This window comes from Schistocerca piceifrons, chromosome 3 (assembly GCF_021461385.2).
Source record: "Schistocerca piceifrons isolate TAMUIC-IGC-003096 chromosome 3, iqSchPice1.1, whole genome shotgun sequence".
Taxonomy (NCBI): domain Eukaryota; kingdom Metazoa; phylum Arthropoda; class Insecta; order Orthoptera; family Acrididae; genus Schistocerca; species Schistocerca piceifrons.
The window spans coordinates 268,914,122-268,936,544 of record NC_060140.1 but is presented as its reverse complement, the minus strand read 5'-3'; the positions used below and the strand labels follow the sequence as shown (position 1 = coordinate 268,936,544).

The window sequence follows — 22,423 nt, the reverse complement described above, 5'->3', positions numbered from 1 at the left end:
TGAGTGACAGAGTTCCACAGTGCGGTTTATTCTGACTCTTACAACAGACAGCCCAATGCTGGAGACACTCTGATCTATCATGTTGGGAGTAACAACATGTACCTGACAGCAACAGGGAGCAGCAGCTGGAATACTGTTTAAATGCTGCATGGAAGCTACCGGATCGGCTGACTTGCACCACTTGTATGTCATCCTCCCTGGGCGCAGTGGACGCAGCTGGGCCATACTACACCTCCATGATGTCGCCCCATGCATCCAGCTGCCGACCAGCACCATGTGAGACTTCATACCACTGGGAAATGGACAACATCTGTCGAGCGAAGGGTTTTCTAATTGCTGGACTTCCTTATCCAGGGCAGAATGGATTATAACATTGTGAACCATGACATCCGCATACAACTCTTTTGACTTGAACGTGACAAAACGGCACTAGCGACTAAAGCCAAGTAGAGTCAAGACCCAGGCATGATAAGTCTGATGGGGCTTTTACTTGCATTGGTAGAATTCAGCCCTAGTGGTCATGACGTGTGTGTGACAGCAATAACAGGAAGACAACAACGAGCATATATTGACAAAGGGCAATGAATAACGTTCCTAGAACAGCGCCAACTGCCGCAACATCTGGTACGAAGCGGAAGAAATCTGTAACAGAAACAGTGGCAATATACCTCCGCATCTGTAACGAGGGAGGTCTGGGATTATTGCTATAGGCGGTGTTTTTATGCTTCCCAATCTTCTGCCGCCTCGTCAAACAGCAGGAGGGAGGAAACGTAGCCAGAGATGAAGGAGGAAAGAGCAATGCCAGCACAGCCTGCCACATAGCTGTAAGAAGTTCCGTCCATTGTTGCACCAACGTTTTAAGCAGAGCTTCCATGTCACAACCAAATGCGAAAAGCAGCCACACAACGAAACACGTGAAAAATGACCCCATTCAATGCCAGTTTGTTCTTACTACAAGATCACACTGATAATAACAAATACAACAATTTATTACTTCAAGAATACTGGTACTGGAAAGCAACTGCCATGGAGGCACATAGGCCAAAAGTCAACATGAGACTGAGGGCTAGGCTGGCCAGGCCCAACTTATCAGCTTTTGGTCAGTCTGTAGAGTGCACTACTAACTGATCTATATCCAATTTCAATACTGGAAGAATCAATGTTTAAAGTAACTGGCAGTGTATGTTTTGCAAAACTAGATCTGAAGATATATATATACTCCATTTGAACTTTATCAGTACAACAGATTGCCTTTTGGGACTGCCAGGGCTATGTTCCATTGATACTTAGAACAGTTAATTGGGAAAGAATCTAAAACTGTTAACTACCTAGATAATATAATTTCCTCAGGAGAAAATACAAAATTTGAAATGTCTATTTAAGATTTTAAAAGCAGCCAATCTAAAATGAAACAAGGAAAAATGCACACTCCTGTGAGAAATCCATTACCTAAAACACATTCCACCACAACAAAGAATCAGGCCAACAACCTGTAACAGAACAAGCAGGAATCTCCCAAACGCTCCTATTCCACATCTGCTACTAATTATTAATTTTTTCAGTTTAGGTACATTTTCTAAGTAAAATACATGTGGGAGGTGCTCAAAAATTTCAAAATCTTACCTAAGCTTTTCTCCATTTCAGTCTATTACCCGAGGTTTTATTTTCAATGTGGTGATTCCAATTATGCATCACGTTGTTAATCAAATGATATGAATTACTGAAGCTTTTAATACAGTATGGCTTTGCAGTGTGAACTAATATGTATTTATGGACACAGTGACACCATTAATTAGGAAGACTGGCATTTGCAACCCCTCATTACATATCTGGTCTTTTTTTTTAACTAAAACGTATTCCAGATGGCCATGAAAATCACGAATTATCATTTTAAAGCAGAAAAATTAAATAAAAGAATAATATGAGCTGATGGACTAGAGTATTATATACAAAGTCGTAGGTGTCTTTATTCAAACAGTTTCATAAACCCAACGCACGTATTGTTAACGTCTCTAGCGTCTGTGAGTCTTTGTGTTAGAGATTTTAGTGTCCGAGCTTTTAGCGTTTGAGTCTTGAGTATTCGCGTCTCTTAAGTTTATGTGCCACTGCGTGAAATAGTTAACTTCATTGGATGCCAGGCTAATTAAATTTCCGTTCGTTTGATTTATTGTCAAAAATACGAAAATTGACATAACTGAGGTAACACTAACATCCAGCGAACATCTCAATCGATAACAGATTGAAATCATTAATTCCAGTTTCAGAACTTCAGACGTTGCCAAAGTTACAATCCAAACATTGCTTTGCAATTTGACTTTCGGTTACAGACCCTGTTTGGATTGTCTAACATAGACTGTGGTATCATGAGAAGTGAACCCTGTATTGGATTATCACTGGACAATAATAATAATAATAACAGTTTGTTCCGTATCAATATTAAAAGGAATAATTTTCAACAGACAAAACGTTGTGCTATGTTAAATGAACCATGTGACCTTTGAAGGAATCAATTTGCTGTACATAAGCTACGCAAACCAAAGAAATCAATCCATTCTGAAGCGCCAATCGGCCGACTATACTCCGTTCATCATAAGAACGTCCGCCCCCGATAGCTGAGTGGTTGCCGGCACGGTAGCTCAGCGTGTTCGGTCAGAGGGTTTAGCTACCCTCTGTAATAAAAATAAGAAGTGAACGGATCAATGAACTACCTGAACGAGTGTCATCGGACGTCCGCCACGAACAAATTCAACGAACAATATAGAACAAAATGAGATAAAAAAAAGTGGTCAGCGCGACAGAATGTCAATCCTAAGACCCCGGGTTCGATTCCCGGCTGGGTCGAAGATTTTCTCCGCTCAGGGACTGGGTGTTGTGTTGTCACAATCATCATCATTTTCATCCCCATCCACGTGCAAGTCGCCGAAGTTGCGTCAAATCGAAAGACTTGCACCCGGCGAACTGTCTACCCGACGGGAGGCCCAAGTCACACGACCTTTATTTATCATAAGAATACACCTGATGTAAACAAACACAAACGCGATGATTAGTCAGAAGCCGTAGCATACGTACACTGGTGTTGTTACACTCTTAGAAGTAGTGTATGAGATATATTATTACTGAGTTATGTTAAATGAAACTTTATGATATTCAAATGTATAAACAGTCATCAATGTATTTCTTAATCACGCTTTAGCTATGCAGATTTTATTCGGAAAATCGTGTACAATCACAGTCTCCGCACTGTTGTCCTCTGATTGTCATGCGGTTAATACGCAGTGTGAAAATGGCTGAGGCTGCTGAAGTGAAACACGCGTGTGGAACACGGTTAAGAAGTGCCGAGAAATAGGTTGTTCTTAATATTTTTCATAAATTCACAGAGATGACCGGCTTTGAAGTTTTTCGAGGGATTGTATTACATACAATTGAGACACGCAGTTGATTCTATGTTTAGCGGTATCTGTAGCGTAACAATAGTTCATAGTTCGCTGAATCTAGACTTGCCTGACTCAATTTTTTTTCTCGCTCAGTTTGAAATACTTCTATCTCGTAATTGTAAAATTCATCATTTTTATGAATAAGGACGTCTTCTTGTTTGTAACTACATGTTGTTGTTGTGGTCTTCAGTCCTGAGACTGGTTTGATGCAGCTCTCCATGCTACTCTATCCTGTGCAAGCTTCTTCATCTCCCAGTACCTACCGCAACCTACATCCTTCTGAATCTGCTTAGTGTATTCATCTCTTGGTCTCCCTCTACGATTTTTATCCTCCACGCTGCCCTCCAATAGTAGATTGGTGATCCCTCGATGTCTCAGAACATGTCCTACCAACCGATCCCTTCTTCCTGTCAAATTGTGCCACAAACTCCTCTTCTCCCCAATCCTATTCAATACTTCCTCATTAGTTACGTGATCTACCCATCTAATCTTCACCATTCTTGTGTAGCACCACATTTCGAAAGCTTCTGTTCTCTTCTTGTCCAAAATGTTTATCATCCGTGTTTCACTTCCATACATGGCTACACTCCATACAAATACTTTCAGAAACGACTTCCTGACAAATCTATACTCGATGTTAACAAATTTCTCTTCTTCAGAAATGCTTTCCTTGCCATTGCCAGTCTACATTTTATATCCTCTCTACTTCGACCATCATGAGTTACTTTGCTCCCCGAATAGCAAAACTCCTTTACTACTTTAAGCGTCTCATTTCCTAATCTAATTCCCTCAGCATCGCCCGACTTAATTCGACTACATTCCATTATCCTCGTTTTGCTTTTGTTGATGTTCATCTTGTACCCTCCTTTCAAGACACTGTCCATTCCGTTCAACTGCTCTTCCAAGTCTTTTGCTGTCTCTGACAGAATTACAATGTCATCGGCGAACCTCAAAGTTTTTATTTCTTCTCTATGGATTTTAATACCTACTTCGAACTTTTCTTTTGTTTCCTATATTGCTTGCTCCGTATACAGATTGAATAACATCTGGGATAGGCTACAGCCCTGTCTCACTCCCTTCCCAACCACTGCTTCCCTTTCATACCGACTCTTATAACTGCCATCTGCTTTCTGTACAAATTGTAAATAGCCTTTCGCTCCCTGTATTTTACCCCTGCCACATTCAGAATTTGAAAGAGAGTATTCAAATCAACATTGTCAAAAGCTTTCTCTAAGTCTACAATTGCTAGAAACGTAGGTTTGCCTTTCCTTAATCTTTCTTCTAAGATAAGTCGTAGGGTCAGTATAACCTCACGTGTTCCAACATTTCTACGGAATCCAAACTGATCTTCCCCGAGGTCGGCTTCTACTAGTTTTTCCATTCGTCAATAAAGAATTCGCGTTAGTATTTTGCAGCTGTGACTTATTAAACTGATAGTTCGGTAATTTTCACATCTGTCAACACCTGCTTTCTTTGGGATTGGAATTATTATATTCTTCTTGAAGTCTGAGGGTATTTCGCCTGTCTGAGGGTATTTCGCCTGTCAACATATTGCACGTGAAATTCCTGTTTTCATTTCAAATATAAATTCTGAGGTATCGATATTTTGTGAGACTGTTAACTTAAGAAAACATAACAGTTTAATTTTTGAAGGGAAAAATGAAAAACCAAATACTCTTTATTTGGACTATGTCTATTATTTTATACAACAGATGTAGATAAGTGGCGTAGAAACATGGAAAACAATAATTTTCATAGCATCGAGCAGACCATATAAATGTTGCATTTTTATATTTGCCACTGTGCCATTACTACAGGAATCTAACAGAACGGATCTGGAGCCAAGTGAAGGGATTTGGCCCGAGAATTAATAACACTGCTAAGCTGGAAGACATACTGGATGGAGCTACCGCAGGCAGCTTCTTCACATGTCACTGCTGAACACTGGCGTGATAGGGAACCGCACCTCGTAAAAGAAGAATGCGGTGACTGGGTGGCTTCGTGGATTCTGTTGTTGATCGACTCGTTATCAACGCAGCGGATGACAGTTCCAGAACTGAAACATACTTCTCGGATTCGGATAAGGAAGGGGCGAAGAGATTACCTGACCACTGACTGTAATTAATACCTTCATTGCCGTCAGTAGTCAATAGTACGGTGAAATCCCTGCAGTCAGCCTTTGCATCACACATAGCTCGCTCAGAAAAATTACCCTGTGTTTAAGTTAGAAATTTTCGTCACTTTTGTTTGTAATTACGTGATTAATGTAAGGTGAGAACGAGGCATTTTATCCTTTCCGTCTGGTCACCTAAGAAGCGCACGGTAGTGCCGGAATTTTACCATATATTATTTCATTATTTTTAAAAATTAAATGACATTCGAAGGTATATTGTTTCTTTGCTAGTCTCCTTTTACATCTGAACTGCAACTGCTCACACCATTGCAGGTTAGTTGCCCGGTGCTGTCAAAATTCAATGGGCCAGTAAAGCTGTTGTACCGCGTATCGCTCAGTCTATGTGCGTGTAACGCAGCATAAAACGTATACCTGTGATCGTACTTGACTGTACTGGTCACAGCTTGGCTTCCGCTCCGCCTAACATGGCGTAATGTTTACATCAGGTTTATTCTTATGATTAACACAGTATAGTAACTGTTAATGAGCATCTTCGGTGGCAACCGATAAACAATACAGCAAGCCGATGGCAATAATTTGAATTTAAACTTATTGATCAACAATTATTGACTGGAGTGTACACATAGTGTTGTGTCGCTTCAGTTTCACGTTTCTCAATGAGGTGAAGAATACAGGCTGGGCATAGAAAGAGGACATTGCACTTTCGCTAATCATGGAACTGTCAGTAGGCAGTAATAGGAGGCGTCACACATTCTAACTTTTCAGAAGAATTTTTCAACTTCTGTGAAACTATTAACTTACAAGATCAGCCAGGGACCAGTTAATATTCGCGCAACACCTATGTGGGATCTTGAGAAACCATGGCTTACTTGGGTTGATAATCAAGTTCGTAGCCGATCTTTACAATGTTGACATCTGCACAGATAAGCTGTGGCTCAGTATTGCCATGTTGAAACCCAAGTAAGTATTTTGTGTTCACAAATTTGATTTTTATTTTTGCTGTGGAAATCTTTGTACTGTCTACATATGTCCAGCATGTAGGTGTGGATTATGTGATTCACTTTTCTCAAGTAGTGACAGTGTCACTTTTTTCGAATTGATTGATATTGTTTTCTTCAAACTGGTATTGTGTAACACTTGACATTTAATCACCTCCTCGACTGTCTCAAAAACTCGAATATGTGCCCTGTTTACATAATTTACAGCCACTGTGTTCTGCAAATACTGTTCTAAAAAAAGGGACTATAACTTCAATAAGTGATTATGCTGTTAATGCTACATCAGTTTATTTGAAATGGAGGGCCGGAGATAACTCCTGGTATAAAAAAAAAATTGATTTGAAACTGAATTTGTGGTGTACATCATTTGCAATATTACTAGAAACCAATTTACAGCTATTCTATAAGACTTCGATCTCTGAGACCCTGAGGGTGTAATGGACAACGCAGACAGGCACCGTGACAGCAACACTACCACATTGAAGTAATCAAAAATCTTCTGGCTCCCAAGGATCTGAAATAATTATGTGCTAATCTAGGCCAAACTGGCTACAAAATGTTCACTTCACATCCATAAGTAAACTGCTTCACTAACTCTCATAAAAAGGAACAAAATGGATCGGGAACAATGAATGCCAACACCCATCTGACAAATTAAAACAAAATTTATTGGATGCCCAATGTCTAACCACATACCATCCAACTATAATGTTTACTATTGCAGCAGATGATTCTGAATATGGAATCAGTACAGTCTTTTAACATAGATCGTTAATTGTAACGTGATTTACAAGGGCTGATCACATTCGCATCCAAACTACTGACAATTACTCAAAGGAATTATAGTCGAACTGAAAAAGAAGCTCTTGCTACAGTATTTGCTGTCAAAACGTTCCATGAATACATTTACAGTGAAAGATTCATTCTATGTATAAAGCGTATATACAGGCTTTCTACGCCTACTTACAGATCACAAGCCAACCATAACTATATTTGGACCAAATAATAATGTTTCCTCCGGAGTCGCTCAAAGCTTACAGTAATGGGTAAGGCATTTATCAAATATGGATATGAAACAGTTTACAGTTCCATCTCTCAATACATCAGTGTAGACTTGCTTTCGCAATGCCAATAGAGCAGAATAAAAATTTCAGTTCATTTGCTAATGTATGTCCTGTTTTGGACATCATCAGTCAAGACACCATTGAAAATCTTCCATTAAATGCCAACTCAATAGCAGAACTTGAGCCAATGGATCCTGCATTACCCAAAATAAAATAACAATCAGAGAGGTCTTCAGATAAAAAATTAATCAGCCAATTAGGAATTAAATTACGTTGGCACAGGAAAGAAGCTCTCTTTGTTTACAAAGGTGCATTCTGGAATATTCAGAATCAGGAAAGCCACAAATGGTGATTACAAAAGTGCTAAAACTAAAAGTGCTTCTCATCAATGCTACTGGGGCATTGTACATACCAAACACATCACCAGAAATCATTGCTGTTGAATAGACATTGACAATGACGTAGGGGTGACATGCAAAATATTACTTTAGTTGTAAATTGTTGTTGTGCTGGGAAAGTCCCTGAGCTTCAAGCGCTAATAGAAAGCACAGAAGCTGAAATCGTTATAGGTACAGAAAGCTGGCTAAAGCCTGAAATAAGTTCTGCAGAAATTTTTACGAAGTCTCAGACGGTGTTCAGGAAAGATAGATTAGGCAGAATTGGTGGTGGAGTGTTTGTGTCTGCCTGTCTGTCAGTCAGTAGTTCCTGATCTATATAAATGACATGGGTAACAATCTGAGCAGTTCTTTTAGGTTGTTCGCAGATGATGCTGTAATTTACCGTCTAGTAAGGTCTCCGAAGACCAGTATCAGTTGCAAAGCGATTTAGAAAAGATTGCTGTATGGTGTGGCAGGTGGCAGTTGGCGCTAAATAACGAAAAGTGTGAGGTGATCCACATGAGTTCCAAAAGAAATCCGTTGGAATTCGATTACTCGATAAATAGTACAATTCTCAAGGCTGTCAATTCAACTAAGTACCTGGGTGTTAAAATTACGAACAACTTCAGTTGGAAAGACCACATAGATAATAATGTGGGGAAGGCGAGCCAAAGGCTGCGTTTCATTGGCAGGACACTTAGAAGATGCAACAAGTCCACTAAAGAGACAGCTTACACTACACTCGTTCGTCCTCTGTTAGAATATTGCTGCGCGGTGTGGGATCCTTACCAGGTGGGATTGACGGAGGACATCGAAAGGGTGCAAAAAAGGGCAGCTCGTTTTGTATTATCACGTAATATGGGAGAGAGTGTGGCAGATATGATACGCGAATTGGGATGGAAGTCATTAAAGCAAAGACGTTTTCGGCGCGGCGAGATCTATTTACGAAATTTCAGTCACCAACTTTCTCTTCCGAATGCGAAAATATTTTGTTGGGTCCAACCTACATAGGTAGGAATGATCATCAAAATAAAATAAGAGAAATCAGAGCTCGAACAGAAAGGTTTAGCTGTTCGTTTTCCCGCGCGCTGTTCGGGAGTGGAATGGTAGAGAGATAGTATAATTGTGGTTCGATGACCCCTCTGCCAAGCACTTAAATGTGAATTGCAGAGTAGTCATGTAGATGTAGATGTACTTATAGCAGCTACCACTCAGTTTCCCCAAAGCAATATTCTCCGTGGATACAGGTATCATAATCCTGGTCACATTTACATAAAAACTATGTTTGCCCATTTTTAGGAAGCTACTGTAGTGACTGTTTTCTAAATCTCTGTATGTGATACAAATGTCACCTATAATTTCGGTGAAAACAGTCCAAACTCTGTCAAGAATTTTCTGAGTCAAAGGGTTGCTGAATTCGGTAGTCACAGACAATAACACATTCTGTTGCAGGATTTCAAACTTTTCTATGACTGAAATGGGATATTACATTTCAAAATTACACCATTTCACCATGAAGCAAAAGGTTTCACTGAAAGATTTAAAAGGGCCTTTGAATCTCACGTGACAAAGCTGACATACGGTAAGAATAATACATTGTTAATTCACCTTTCACAGTAAAGAGCCACACCACATAAAACAAAATCTCCATTGGAAAATCTGCATGAAAGAATTACTCTACACTAATTTCAATACTACATTCACTCATATACCCACAGACAGAACAGAGCCAGTACTTGAGAACATGTTTTCAGAGTCAGTGATCAAATTCTCTTTACGATGAAGAAAAATTGAGAGAAATCGTGGGACCTAGCCAATATCACACAACAGGTCAGAAACATAATGTGCAGAGCAAACTAATAATGGTGTTATAACACAATACAGAAACCAAACGAAACTGCACCAAGCGCATACTATCTTGACAGAACTCCTATGCTATTTTCTTTCACAGGTTCACACGACTATGATGCAGCCAGACACACTGGCGATCTATAGTTGCAGCCATCAGTCATTCCTGACTCCACGACCATTAGTGGAGCCTACTTGCAGCAAATTGATAATGCTCAGAGGGAGGTGGACATAACGACTCACCCCACAAATGAAGATATTCATGTCGACATCAGCTTTACAGACCACTCCCTCACCTGGCTTTTGAGTACAGCTTTCCTAGGTTGTCATGGGCAAATTCCAGGGGGAGCGACAAGAGTGCATGTTGGCAAGCCCTGGAAAACATGAAATTAATGAAGCGAGCTTCATCAGTTTTGCCCCACCCCTTCCTCCAGGGGAGGGATTCTGCGTCCTCTGGAAGATATGGAACACATCCATTCAAAAAAGAGCATGGAGCTGCCTAGTATTCTGCAGCAACTAAGTTAAGGTCAGCATCCAGAGAGGGGGCAACAAGGCAAGGCCTGTTTTATGCTTCTACCATATGTCATTCAAATAGTTCCCATGTAGGTATCCACTGGACAACTGTGGATAGGAGTGGACACACAGCTCCCCCCAGCACCAGGACCATATCAAAAGCCACCACCAAGAAGACCTCAACTGAACATTCTACATGTGATTGTAGATATCATTTACAGGATTCAGGACCAAAGTTAAAGTGAACACTGAAAAATTTAGATTAGGCAATTCTCCATCCAATCCAGATAACAATTGCTGTTTGAAACCAGACGTATCAGTGTAAGATCAAAAGAAATGCCACCCACAAGGGAGAGTATTAAAATCCTAATGGTTAATAGCCGAAGCATTTGCAACAAAGTGCCGGAGTTTGAAGCACTCTTGAAAAGCAGTGAAGCTCACATAATATTAGGTACAGAAAGCTGGTTGAAACCTGAACTTGACAGAAGTGAGATTTTTGGGGAAAACTTGAGCTCTATCAAAAGGAAAGAAAAATCGGAAATGGAGGCGGTGTATTCATAGCAGACGAGAAACAGAGATCTACCAAGTCAGAAATTGAAGCTGCATGTGAGATTGTTTGTGCAAGACTCAGCATCAGGGGTAGGCATAAAATTATAACTGGATCCTTATATTTCCCACCAGACTCTTCTCCTTGTATAACTGAAAACTTTAGAGAAAACCTCAGTTCACTTCTCCAATGACTACTGTAGCGGAGAACTGCCCCAATTTAATTCTCATACCACTGAAATGATCAATGATTTTAGTATTAGTGTCAGTGGTGTCGAGAAACAGTCGAAATTGTTAAAATTGACCAAAGCTCCAGGACTTGATGGAATTTGAAGACTGGCTTTAAATGAGGATAGGAATACACTATAACCCCCTACATCTCACTCACATAGTGATTGTGAGGATAAGACACGAATAATTACTGCACACACAGAGGCATTCAAACAGCCATTCTTCCCGTGCTCCATGTGTGAATGGAAAGGGAAGAAACCCTAATAACTGATATAGTGGGGTGTACGCTCTAACATACACCTAACGGTGTTTTGCAGAGGATAGATGTAGATTGTTACACACCATCTTCTTACTACAGTTAAGTATTTGTGAAGTTTCTATTAGTAAATTATTGTAAATTGTTGCTGACCTGCCCAGACAGCAATACACAGCAGGATGCCCCTTCTGGGAACAGGGAGGTATTCCAGCAGATTAACGATGAGAGCTGGAGTCCAGGGCAGCTTGGATGTGGTTTTTAGGCTGTTTCCCGCTGTCCATCAGGTGAACACCAGGCTGGTATCCACGTCCCACCTCACCTACACATTTTTAAACATTTAGCAAAATGTTCACATACTTTCACACAGAATAACGCTAGACACAGACAGTGGGGGACACAAATTCCATACAGAGGGGAAGGGGGCAAGGGGTGGCAACAGGAAGAGCATCCTGCCACTCTCTACCAACAACATTGCCAAATCCGATAATTAATATGCCAACCCCATGAAGATATGGGATAAAGACCAAGAAAAAGAAAAAAAAGATTGTAAGCTGTTGCCAATTTGTGTTGGTGTCATTTTTCATAGATGTTGGGTAAGCCGGCTTTGCCCTGTGACATGGTTGTATAGCGGCAGTGTGCAAGCAAGCTACCTCATAACAGCAACTACTTTCAGTGGTAAGGGGTTCTCTTCCTACCACATTTATATGTTTGACACCAAGAGTATTTGGTGAATAAAACATGGGGCTTTTCATTCCATAGAGAAAGAAATATATAGACAACTGTTTCTGTGTTTTATATGTTCATACAATAATAACAAGACAATGCATAAAAGTGTTGCCATTATTTAAGTAAAAACAGTTCTACTATTTTATCATAAGAAAAGTGTATATTAATTTCAAATTGCAAAGAGTCCAAATTTCTTTGATCTCCAACCATAAAAATTTCTGGTTGATAGCAAGATGTTGCACATAGAATAACATTTTCCAAAGTTGTTTGTTGGAGATGGTTTTGAATAACCTAAGTCAAAGAAGCAAATCCTGAGCATTTTCAAAATACAAACAAATATGGCTAGCACATGGAATATAGTCTAGCACAATATGTATGGGATTTGGCTGCTGATAAGCTCACTGATTTACTAATAGCTTTAGAAAGTTGAAGAACACACTGAAGTTGGCATCAGAAACAACAAATGCCAAGTGTGGTCCGGCCAAGACAATACTGACATGTGAAAATATTATAAGCCATTATCTTAAGGCCGGTCATAGATATCGATAAAAATAATCTCAGTGCAGTGATAAAAGAAGGCAACCGTTATCACCTGTGAGATGGTTGCTTTTCATACTATCTTCTGAAGACATACTTTTAGTTTATGAGGAACATCTTTAATAGGCAGAAGCAGAAGAGTATTTCACAATCCAGTGCCACATGTATAACATGTATGAAATGTAGTCCTCTGCCCTCTTTGTTGTTCATACAACAATGATTCAACAATGTTCTCAGAAAAACATCTCTGGCTGATATTTGTGTGTGCCTGTAACTCTAGGAATTCAGTGTCAGAATTCTTCTGACTTCCAGCTATTTACATCATCATTGTTCACATTTAAAGTGCAACCCATGTTATCAAATCTACTTTACTGTTCTTGTATTTGGTTCTCAAATATATTGTCAGAGACGTCTGCTGAGGTTGCAGGCCACATTAATAAACAGAACTGAATGACTGCATCATCACTGTACCTACCGGGTGATAAAAAAGTCAGTATAAATTTGAAAACTGAATAAATCACGGAATAATGTTGATAGAGAGGTACACATTGACACACATGCTTTGAATGACGTGGGATTTTATTAGAACAAAAAAAACAACAAAGTTCACAAAATGTCCGACAGACGGCGCTGGACAGTAAAACGTCAGTGACTGCGCATGACAATCGTGTATAAAAGGAGCTGTAATGAGAGAGAGAAACAGATGCGCCAGCAGTCGCAGCATGTTGACGTTACCCGAAAAGGCGCTTTTAGTGAAGCTGCATTATCAGAATGGGGACTGTACTAGTTCAGCGTTACGATCCTATCGCCATAGAAAGGGGATTCGAACGGGTAAAGATCCGTTGACAAATGCAGCTGTTGCGAGAATGATTTCGAAGTTCGAAGCCACAGGTTGTTTAGACGAAAGACCCCGTAGTGGCTGACCGAGCACAAGGCGTAATGCTGCTGAGACAGTTCAGGAAGAAATGGAGACTACAGAGGGTTCGTCTATGCTCGGGGAAGTCAGCGCTCGTGCTGTTGCACGTCGCACCGGCATTCCATACAACACTGTTTTGTTGTCACTTAGGCGTACCCTCCGATGCTATCCATACAAAATCCATTGGCATCATGAACTGTTACCTGGCGATTTAGTGAAGTGGAGGGCATTTGTGGTGTAGCCGTTTCAAAAGATGGCGGAAGATGACGATTGGTTGAGTAACGTGTTGTGGACCGATGAAGCTCATTTCACGCTCCGAGGGTCTGTCAACGTTCACAACTGCAGAATTTGGGCTACCGAACATCCTAGAACTGTCGTGGAAACTCCATTGCACGACGAGAAAGTCACGGTATGGGTTGGATTTACCACATCTACCGTTATCGGGCCTTTTTTCTTCGAGGAAATGTGCGATTCTGGTCTTGTAACTGCTACCATGACGGGTGAGAGGTACGCCGATATGTTACAGAATCGCATCATCCCCAGCCTGGCTGATAAACACCTGCTGGAATGTACGATGTTTATGCAGGTTGGCGCTCCACCCCATTTTGCTAGACGCGTGAAAGATCTCTTGCGCGCTTCGTTTGGTGATGATCGTGTGCTCAGCCGCCACTTTCGTCATGCTTGGCTTCCCACGTCCCCAGACCTCAGTCTGTGCAATTATTGGCTTTGGGGTTACCTGAAGTCGCAAGTGTATCGTGATCGACCGACATCTCTAGGGATTCTGAAAGACAACATCCGACACCAATGCCTCATAATTACTCCGGACATGCTTTACAGTGCTGTTCACAACATTATTCCTCGACTATAGCTATTGTTGAGGAATGATGGTGGACATATTGAGCATTTCCTATAAAGAACATCATCTTTGCTTTGTCTTACTTTTTTATGCTAATTATTGCTATTCTGATCAAATGAAGCGCCATCTGTCGGACATTTTTTGAACTTTTGTATTATTTTGGTTCTAATAAAACCCCATTCATTCCAAGCATGTGTGTCAATTTGTACCTCTCTATCTACATTATTCCGTGATTTATTCAGTTTTCAAATTTATACTGACTTTTTGATCACCAGGTATATATAGAATGAGGTGATGTGACAAATGCCATTGTGAGATTGAGACTTTATAATGTTGAGTTATATGAATATAATACAGTGGAATTATTACAAGTTCCAGATAGTAACATACCATACCTGAGAACTTAATTTTCATCTTTAAGTACAGTCTACATCATTTTGCATCTAATAAGACAGATGTTTCTCATATGAAGATATTGATCTAGATTTGACATAATTTTTCTATATCACTTTAGGCAAAATTTGAGATGATTTATGTCATATGGTATGGTCAGTTTATATCACCAGCTATGAGCTACTTGAGCTGGCAACATCTGTAATGATCTTGACATTGATGTAAGTTTAAACTCAAAGGTTCTGTCACTTGACGTCTGAATAATGTGTGAGTGATGCTGAAGATAAAATTTCAATAGAAAAGGTGTGTGATATCCAGACATTAATAGCCCTTTCTGCTAAAGGTCTCACAAAGGTCTTCACAGATTGGCACTATCTCCCATACCTAATCTGCAAACAGATTTCCCATGCCATATCATCACACACCCTTAATGCTCCCAATACCCCCAAGAACCAGCTGCAAAGGAGCCTCCCTGTTATCACCCAATATTATCTCAAACTGGATCAGCTGGTCCACATCCTTTGCACGTTATTCAACAATCTGTTATCATGTCCAGCAGACATGAGGGACATTCTACTACAGCAACATGGGCTCAAGCTGGGATCCAACGCCAAAATTCAGTCGCTTGCCTTTCCAGTGGCTCTACAACCACAACCTGGGCATTGGGGCAACATCTCGTGTTTGAAACATTTCAGCAGCACTTGGCAAGCTGCGTAGATGACGTAAGCCGCAACAAGACTTGACTTGCCCTATCATGTATAAAAGATAGCTGTGTGATTATGCTGTGCATGAGGGCTTGATGCAGCATGGGTTCAAGCACTCTCTGCTCTGTTTTGGTTTTTGCTGTGAGGAAGCCACCATTTTTGGTCCTCCCATTGGGACCAGCTGCTGGGTGAGGGAGGACAATTGGGGAAAGGGGAGGGGGGGGGGGGCGGCAGCCAAGCCTCAACAGGCTTGGGATTAAACTAAGGTCCTCTCAACCCTGAGGGCCTAGTGTCCAACAGCCCCAGTTACCACTCTTCAGCTACTGGTCTTGGGTCTGACGCTGAACAAAATTGCTGACCATCGCTGGCCTGAGTATTAGCTCACTCTGCCACAGTTATGAGAGCAGAGGTGCCATCTCCTGACACTGCATAGTGAGGCAGCTGGAAATTGCTGGTAGTAAAGTCAGTGCCAAGCTGCATGGATGAAATTTGCTGACACTGGCACATCATCACTGGCCTGTTCCAGCCTGAAGTTCGTTGACCACAGCAGCCTGCCTCGTATGGACGCACAGGGCCCCCGGGAACGGGCGTGCATGGCGTGCAGCGCATGCAGGCGGCACGCCTAGGGGATGGCAAATTCAGCCAAATTGCTTTTATCAGATTCGTTTCAGTATCTCCAAATATGCATGACCCAATTATGTAATCCTCTCCTAAGAATGTAATCTATATCAGACTGTTCGAATTAAAATACGAAAAGCCTGTCTGTTGCACCCCATTAACAACGGCGTGTATTCCTACTTGCGAAGGAACATCCCCAATGGGGATATTAATAAGTAGAAGCAATCAGATGCGGCCTCCAGATGGCGGTTCCGCATAGGGAATCACCGTGGCTCCTTGGCGGGTGCATTTGACTGACGAAACTCCTCTCTTCATTCACTTGTTCCGAGTCGTTTGCTTGAGACACAAAGCAGTACATTGCCCGCTGATTGTTTGCTGCAACTTACGAGTGCTATCAGTGCATATTCTTTTAAGTTTTAGAAACTATAGACAGAGAAAGAAGCGTCCATATGGTGAGTACGGTTTTCCATTTTAATTGTACGAATTTCTAAAACTAAATATTCCCTAATCAAAATATCCACGGATGTACTGCCGGTCTACAGTGTCCAATGGGCACAATATTTCGACGATCATACATGTCGCCATCATCAGGTGAACTGACGGACTGAGGTCCTGTGAACGTGCCGGCACGGAGATCCGTACGCTATGGCTGCTCAGAGGGAACTGGGTTCGGTCGCGGCGGCGGCCGAGGGAGCGCGCCGCGGGCGGAGGGTATTTAAATCGGGACAGGCAGCAACCAAACAACGAGGTGAGCAGTGTGAGGGATTTGAAAGACAACATATCATTAGCTACATTATATCAAAATGTCCAGGGTCTAATTAGTAAGATTGCTGTACTAGATGTGCTTTTGATGGATCAATTAAAGGATATTTCAGTTTTATGTATAAGTGAGCACTGGCTAAAAGAAAACCAAGCTTGTACAGAAAGAATAACAGGATTCGAAATGATCAGTAGCTCTTGTAGAGAGAATTTTAAAGGGGGGAGGGGGGAACATGTATATATGTGAAGCAAGGAACTGAATGTAAAGAAATTAAACTCAATAAGATAAAACACATTGAAAAAGAGTTCGAATACAGTATGTGCAAACTTATAGAACCCAAAATAATTATTGTGTGCATATATTGTTCCCCATCAGGGAACTTTATGACGTTTTTAGACAGTGTTGAAAGACTTTTGAGTGAATTAAGACATTTTACAGAGAGCGTTATTGTACTTGGTGGTTTCAATGTCAACTTTAAAATGAACTGTCAAAAAGTATCAAAACTAAACAATTTGTTACATTCACAAAATTTTGCACCACCTGTCCATGAATGCACTAGATATGGAAAACACTCTGAAACGATAATAGATCACATATTTTTTTATTTGCAAAAGCTAGATCATGTTATTGAAGTAACTGACATAGAGTTCTCAGACTACAAAGCAATAAAACTCTGTATAAATAATGTACTGGGCAAAAATTCTAGAATACACGAGAAATGTATCTACAGAAGATGTATCAATGAGGACATTATTAGGGTTTTTAATTATTTATTAAAAAACTCAGACTGATCTCTATAGATCATAATGAAATAAACTGTGGGGTGTTTTTAGATTTAACAAAGGCATTTGATGTTATTGATCATGAATTACTGCTTGAGAAACTATATTGCTATGGTGTACGTGGTACTGTTCACAGCTGGTTTAAATCATACCTGTCAGACAGATACCAGAAAGTAGAAATAGTTCACAAAGGAACCTCTTACTTTTCAGAATATAAGAAAGGTAGTAATGGAGTGCCACAAGGTTCTGTGCTGAGACCCCTCTTGTTCTTGATTTTCATAAATGACCTACCAAACTGTTTAACACTAGCTAATGCTGTATTGCATGTGGACGATACAAGTCTTTTTATTAAAGCTCAAAATGAGACTGACTTGCAACACAAAGTAGAAATAACAAAAGAAGAAGCAGGAAAATGGTTTCGAGATAACTATTTATTTGTAAATGAGAAAAAAAACAGTATGGATGAATTTTAGCTGTGTATCGAATAAAGTAAAGCCCAGTGTAGTTCTGAAACTTTGTGAACAGAAGATTTTACAAACTTCAAACACAAAATTTTTAGGTATCCAGTTAGACGAGCATCTAAAGCGGGATAAACATATTGAAATGCCCAATAAAAAGCTAAGTAAATGTTGCTATATACTCAGAATGCTGAAAAACTGCAGCAGTGAAAAAACAGTAATATGTGCTTATTATGCTCTTATGCATAGTCTATTGCGGTATGGTGCCTTATTTTGGGGTAATTCAAGCCTGGCAAACCGGTCATTCATTATCCAAAAACGAGCATTAAGAATAACGAAAGGGGCTGCACCAAGAGAGCCCTACAGGGAAATTTTCAAAGAACTTCAAATAATGTCGCTTCCATCTCTGTATATCTACGAAAGTATCTGCTTTTTCAAATCTCACCCCCAATTTTCTTCTTTAAATAGTGAATGCCATGACTACCCAACAAGACACAGGAATTACTTCCACAGAGAAACACACAAAACGGCCCAATATCACAAAAGTGTAATACATCACTCCAGAATACATTTTAGTGCTCTTCTCTTAAGGATCAAAAAGATAGAAAAGTTTTACATTTTTAAAAATGAGCTTAAAAATGTTATTAAGAGAATGTTTTTACAGTGTTACAGAGTACATGGATTTTCAGAACATAGTGACATAGTGGACAATGATAATGATAATTCATATTTGAACAAATGTATGAAAATAGTCTGCCTGTATGCACTATAATTAATTAATTATTGTTTGTTCTGTTATTCATACTGGCCAATGATAATGATAATTCATGTTTGAACAAATGTATGAAAATAGTCTGCCTGTACACGCTATAGTTAATCAATTATTGTTTGTTCTGTTATTCTCTACTATAGTGGTCTATGACAATGATAATTCATATCTGAAAAACAAATGTATAAAAATAGTATGGACTATAAATAATTAATTATTGTTTGTTTTGTTATTATCTACTATACACTGTACGAGATATATATTTATATACGTTTTACCACTGTAGGCCTATGTTATTAATGTACTGTACAATTACAAACTCATATAATGTAACATGACAACTGCTATATCATTGTATATGATAAAATGAATGCTCAATAAATAACAAATAACGGATAACTGAAAGGAACGCAAACAAACGGGAGCAGAGAGGGATAGTGTGAATTGGCCTACATTCCGAACATGGTAGAATAGTGCGCATATGCGCATGTGGCCTGGGCGGTGCATGACTCATACCGAATCAACCCGAACTGGCACGAACTTCACACCACTAACACCCCACTCCCTTCACTAATACAGTTAAGTATGACAGTCTACCACGGCAATACCTTCATGAATCATTCATTAACATAATTCATATACCGTACTTTTCTCGTTATATTCATTATTTCGGGATGGGAGGGAACAGATCTCCCCCCCCCCTTATATGCGCCCCTGTGCACAGTAACACATGATCACCAGCCACCACTGGCTATATCATGATGTAGCAGCACATTCAAGGAGAGGTGGCTTCCGTAACAGACGATTAACAATAGAGAAACATTTTGTCACGTTTTTTACTGGTTGCTTATCATCTCCAGTACATCACCAGTAGTCACATTGTTAAACCCAACCGCATATGGATGCAACGTCAGCCAAAAGCGAATCCTCATTTTCTAACAAATTGGCTACACTATTTACTGCTGTTAAAACAATACAGTAAGTACATACCATATTACATTAACATACATTAAATTTGTTTCCTATTTAGATAGATTAATTGGCTCCACCTTACTGGCTCTGTTGCCAATTGTAACCTAAATAAACTCTTCATAAAAATTAGGCGACATTGCGTAGCGTTATCAACCATGTTCTGTATATAGTCACTTATACGCCAGGAAAATTTATTTGTAAATTTGTTCAACCAAGTATCAACAATTTCATTAGTTTCACCCAAAATTTGTTTCAGGAATCACAGAAAAGAAAAAAAATCCTCAGGGGCTCAGTTTCGTAACCAGAAACAAGAGAAGGAAAGGCAAAAAGAAAAACTGGCAGGTTCTGTTACGAAATTTTTGACCAAATCTGTAAATGACGGTCAAGAAGCTCTTGCCTCTGCCATGAGCTCGACGTCTGGATCTGAGACTATGGAAGCAAGTGAAGATGAGACATTTTGCGCTCCTAGTTCCTCTGGCGGCCTCAACGAAAGGATTGACACATGACTGACGTTGCTGCTGAAGAATCTTCAAGCAGTACAGCGGGCAGACTGTGAGAGTTTGACAATTAGCGAAGACCCAGGGCTGTCGCCTCTTAATATTAATAGTAATCTAGTTAATATTCTAGTTAAACGTGGTCCTGTTCAAGTACATTATCATACTTATCCCATTAATGATGAGGGAAGAATGTTCACTGACACTTACTATTACAGAAATCTTTCTAACGGCGGAAAAGTTAAAAGAGACTGGTTTCTTTATTCTTTATCAAAGGATTCAGTGTATTGCTTCTGTTGTAAAATGTTTGGCAAAAGTGTATGTAGTCTGTCTGACATGAATGGATTTGCAGATTGGCAGCATTTGTCTGAAAAAGACATGAAGCAAGTGCTTCTCACAATGAAAATGTGAAGTCATGGGTACAATTGAATAATATGTTACAAACAAAGAACTCTGTAAACCAGATGCAATTGAGACTAATAGAGAAGGGAAAAAAGCATTGGTGTGATGTGCTACAAAGGATTATTGTTGTTATTAAGTTTTTGTCGCGGCAATGTCTGGCTTTTCGCGGTTCTTCCAAAAAATATATATTAACACGAAAATGGAAATTTTTTAAAAGCAGTAGAGATGCTGGCATCTTTTGGTTCAGTTATGCGGGAATACATTCGCAAAACTGAATAAAAATCTGACTCAATTCGGATGGGTATGGCCCACTATTTAGATGACATTCAAAATGAAATTATTGATTTATTAGGCACAATGATACAAAAAGATATTTTGAAGAACGTAAAAGAATCTAAGCATTTTTCCATCATATTAGACTGCACACCAGATGCAAGCCATACAGAACAAATAACAGTAATATTAAGGGATGCTTATCTAAATCACATAGACAAGAAATTAGATATATGTGAACATTTCCTTGGTTTCTGCCCAATTATCAGTTTAAATGGTGAGGGTTTGTTACATTTCGTTTTGAATTTATTTTCTGAATTGATCCTGGACATTCAAAATTTGCGCGGACAAGCTTATGATAATGGCTCTAACATGCTTGGAAAACACAGCGGACTGTAAAAAAGAATTTTGGGTATCAATAAGCGTGCATTTTACGTCCCATGCTCAGCTCATAGCTTAAACTTAGTGACAATCGATGCTGCCAATATTTCTCACGAGACCATCGATTTCTTCGACATAATTCAAGAAATTTGCGTCTTCTTTTCATCATCAACAATTACGTGGTCAATCATTTTCAAACATTCACCAGATCTATAGCTAAAAGCTTGTGCTACGAGATGGTCTAGCAGAATTGAAGCAATCAATCCCTTACGGTTCTACACAGAAAATGTATTTGATGCTCTGTTGGAAATATCGGAAGCTGCTTCTAGTTGGGACTGTACGACCAATCTCAGAGCGAAGTCACTTGCTTTAAAAATTCAACATTATAAATTCATTTGCTCTGTTGTAATCTGAGACGATGTTTTGAGCGAAATTAATTCTTTAAGTACAATGTTGCAAAACCCGTCAATTAATACACAGATATGCATCAATTTGTTAAAGAGCTTGATTTGAGAAATTCACACAATATCGCACAGATGAAAACTTTGAAACAGTTTTAAAGGACGCTACCAATGTGGCAAACAAACAAAATGCTGAAGTACGTTTCCCTCCAGTAAATATACCTGGTGATCAAAAAGTCAGTATAAATTTGAAAACTGAATAAATCACGGAATAATGTAGATAGAGAGGTACAAATTGACACACATGCTTGGAATGACATGGGGTTTTATTAGAACCAAAAAAATACAAAAGTTCACAAAATGTCCGACAGATGGAGCTTCATCTGATCAGAATAGCAATAATTAGCATAACAAAGTAAGACAAAGCAAAGATAATGTCCTCAACAATAGCTGTAGTCGAGGAATAATGTTGTGAACAGCACTGTAAAGCATGTCCGGAGTTATGGTGAGGCATTAGCGTCGGATGTTGTCTTTCAGCATCCATAGAGATGTCGGTCGATCACGATACACTTGTGACCTC

The 22,423-nt window shown here is 39.7% G+C and overlaps 1 protein-coding gene across 1 annotated transcript; it reads left to right on the top strand.

The window, feature by feature from the left end:
• The first annotated feature begins 21,145 nt into the window (after positions 1–21,145).
• On the top strand, positions 21,146–21,856 carry LOC124788579 (zinc finger MYM-type protein 1-like). Its single transcript, XM_047255852.1, has 2 exons — positions 21,146–21,456; positions 21,679–21,856. Exons 1-2 carry the CDS (start codon positions 21,146–21,148, stop codon positions 21,854–21,856), a joined length of 489 nt encoding a protein of 162 aa, XP_047111808.1.
• The last annotated feature ends 567 nt before the right edge of the window (positions 21,857–22,423 follow it).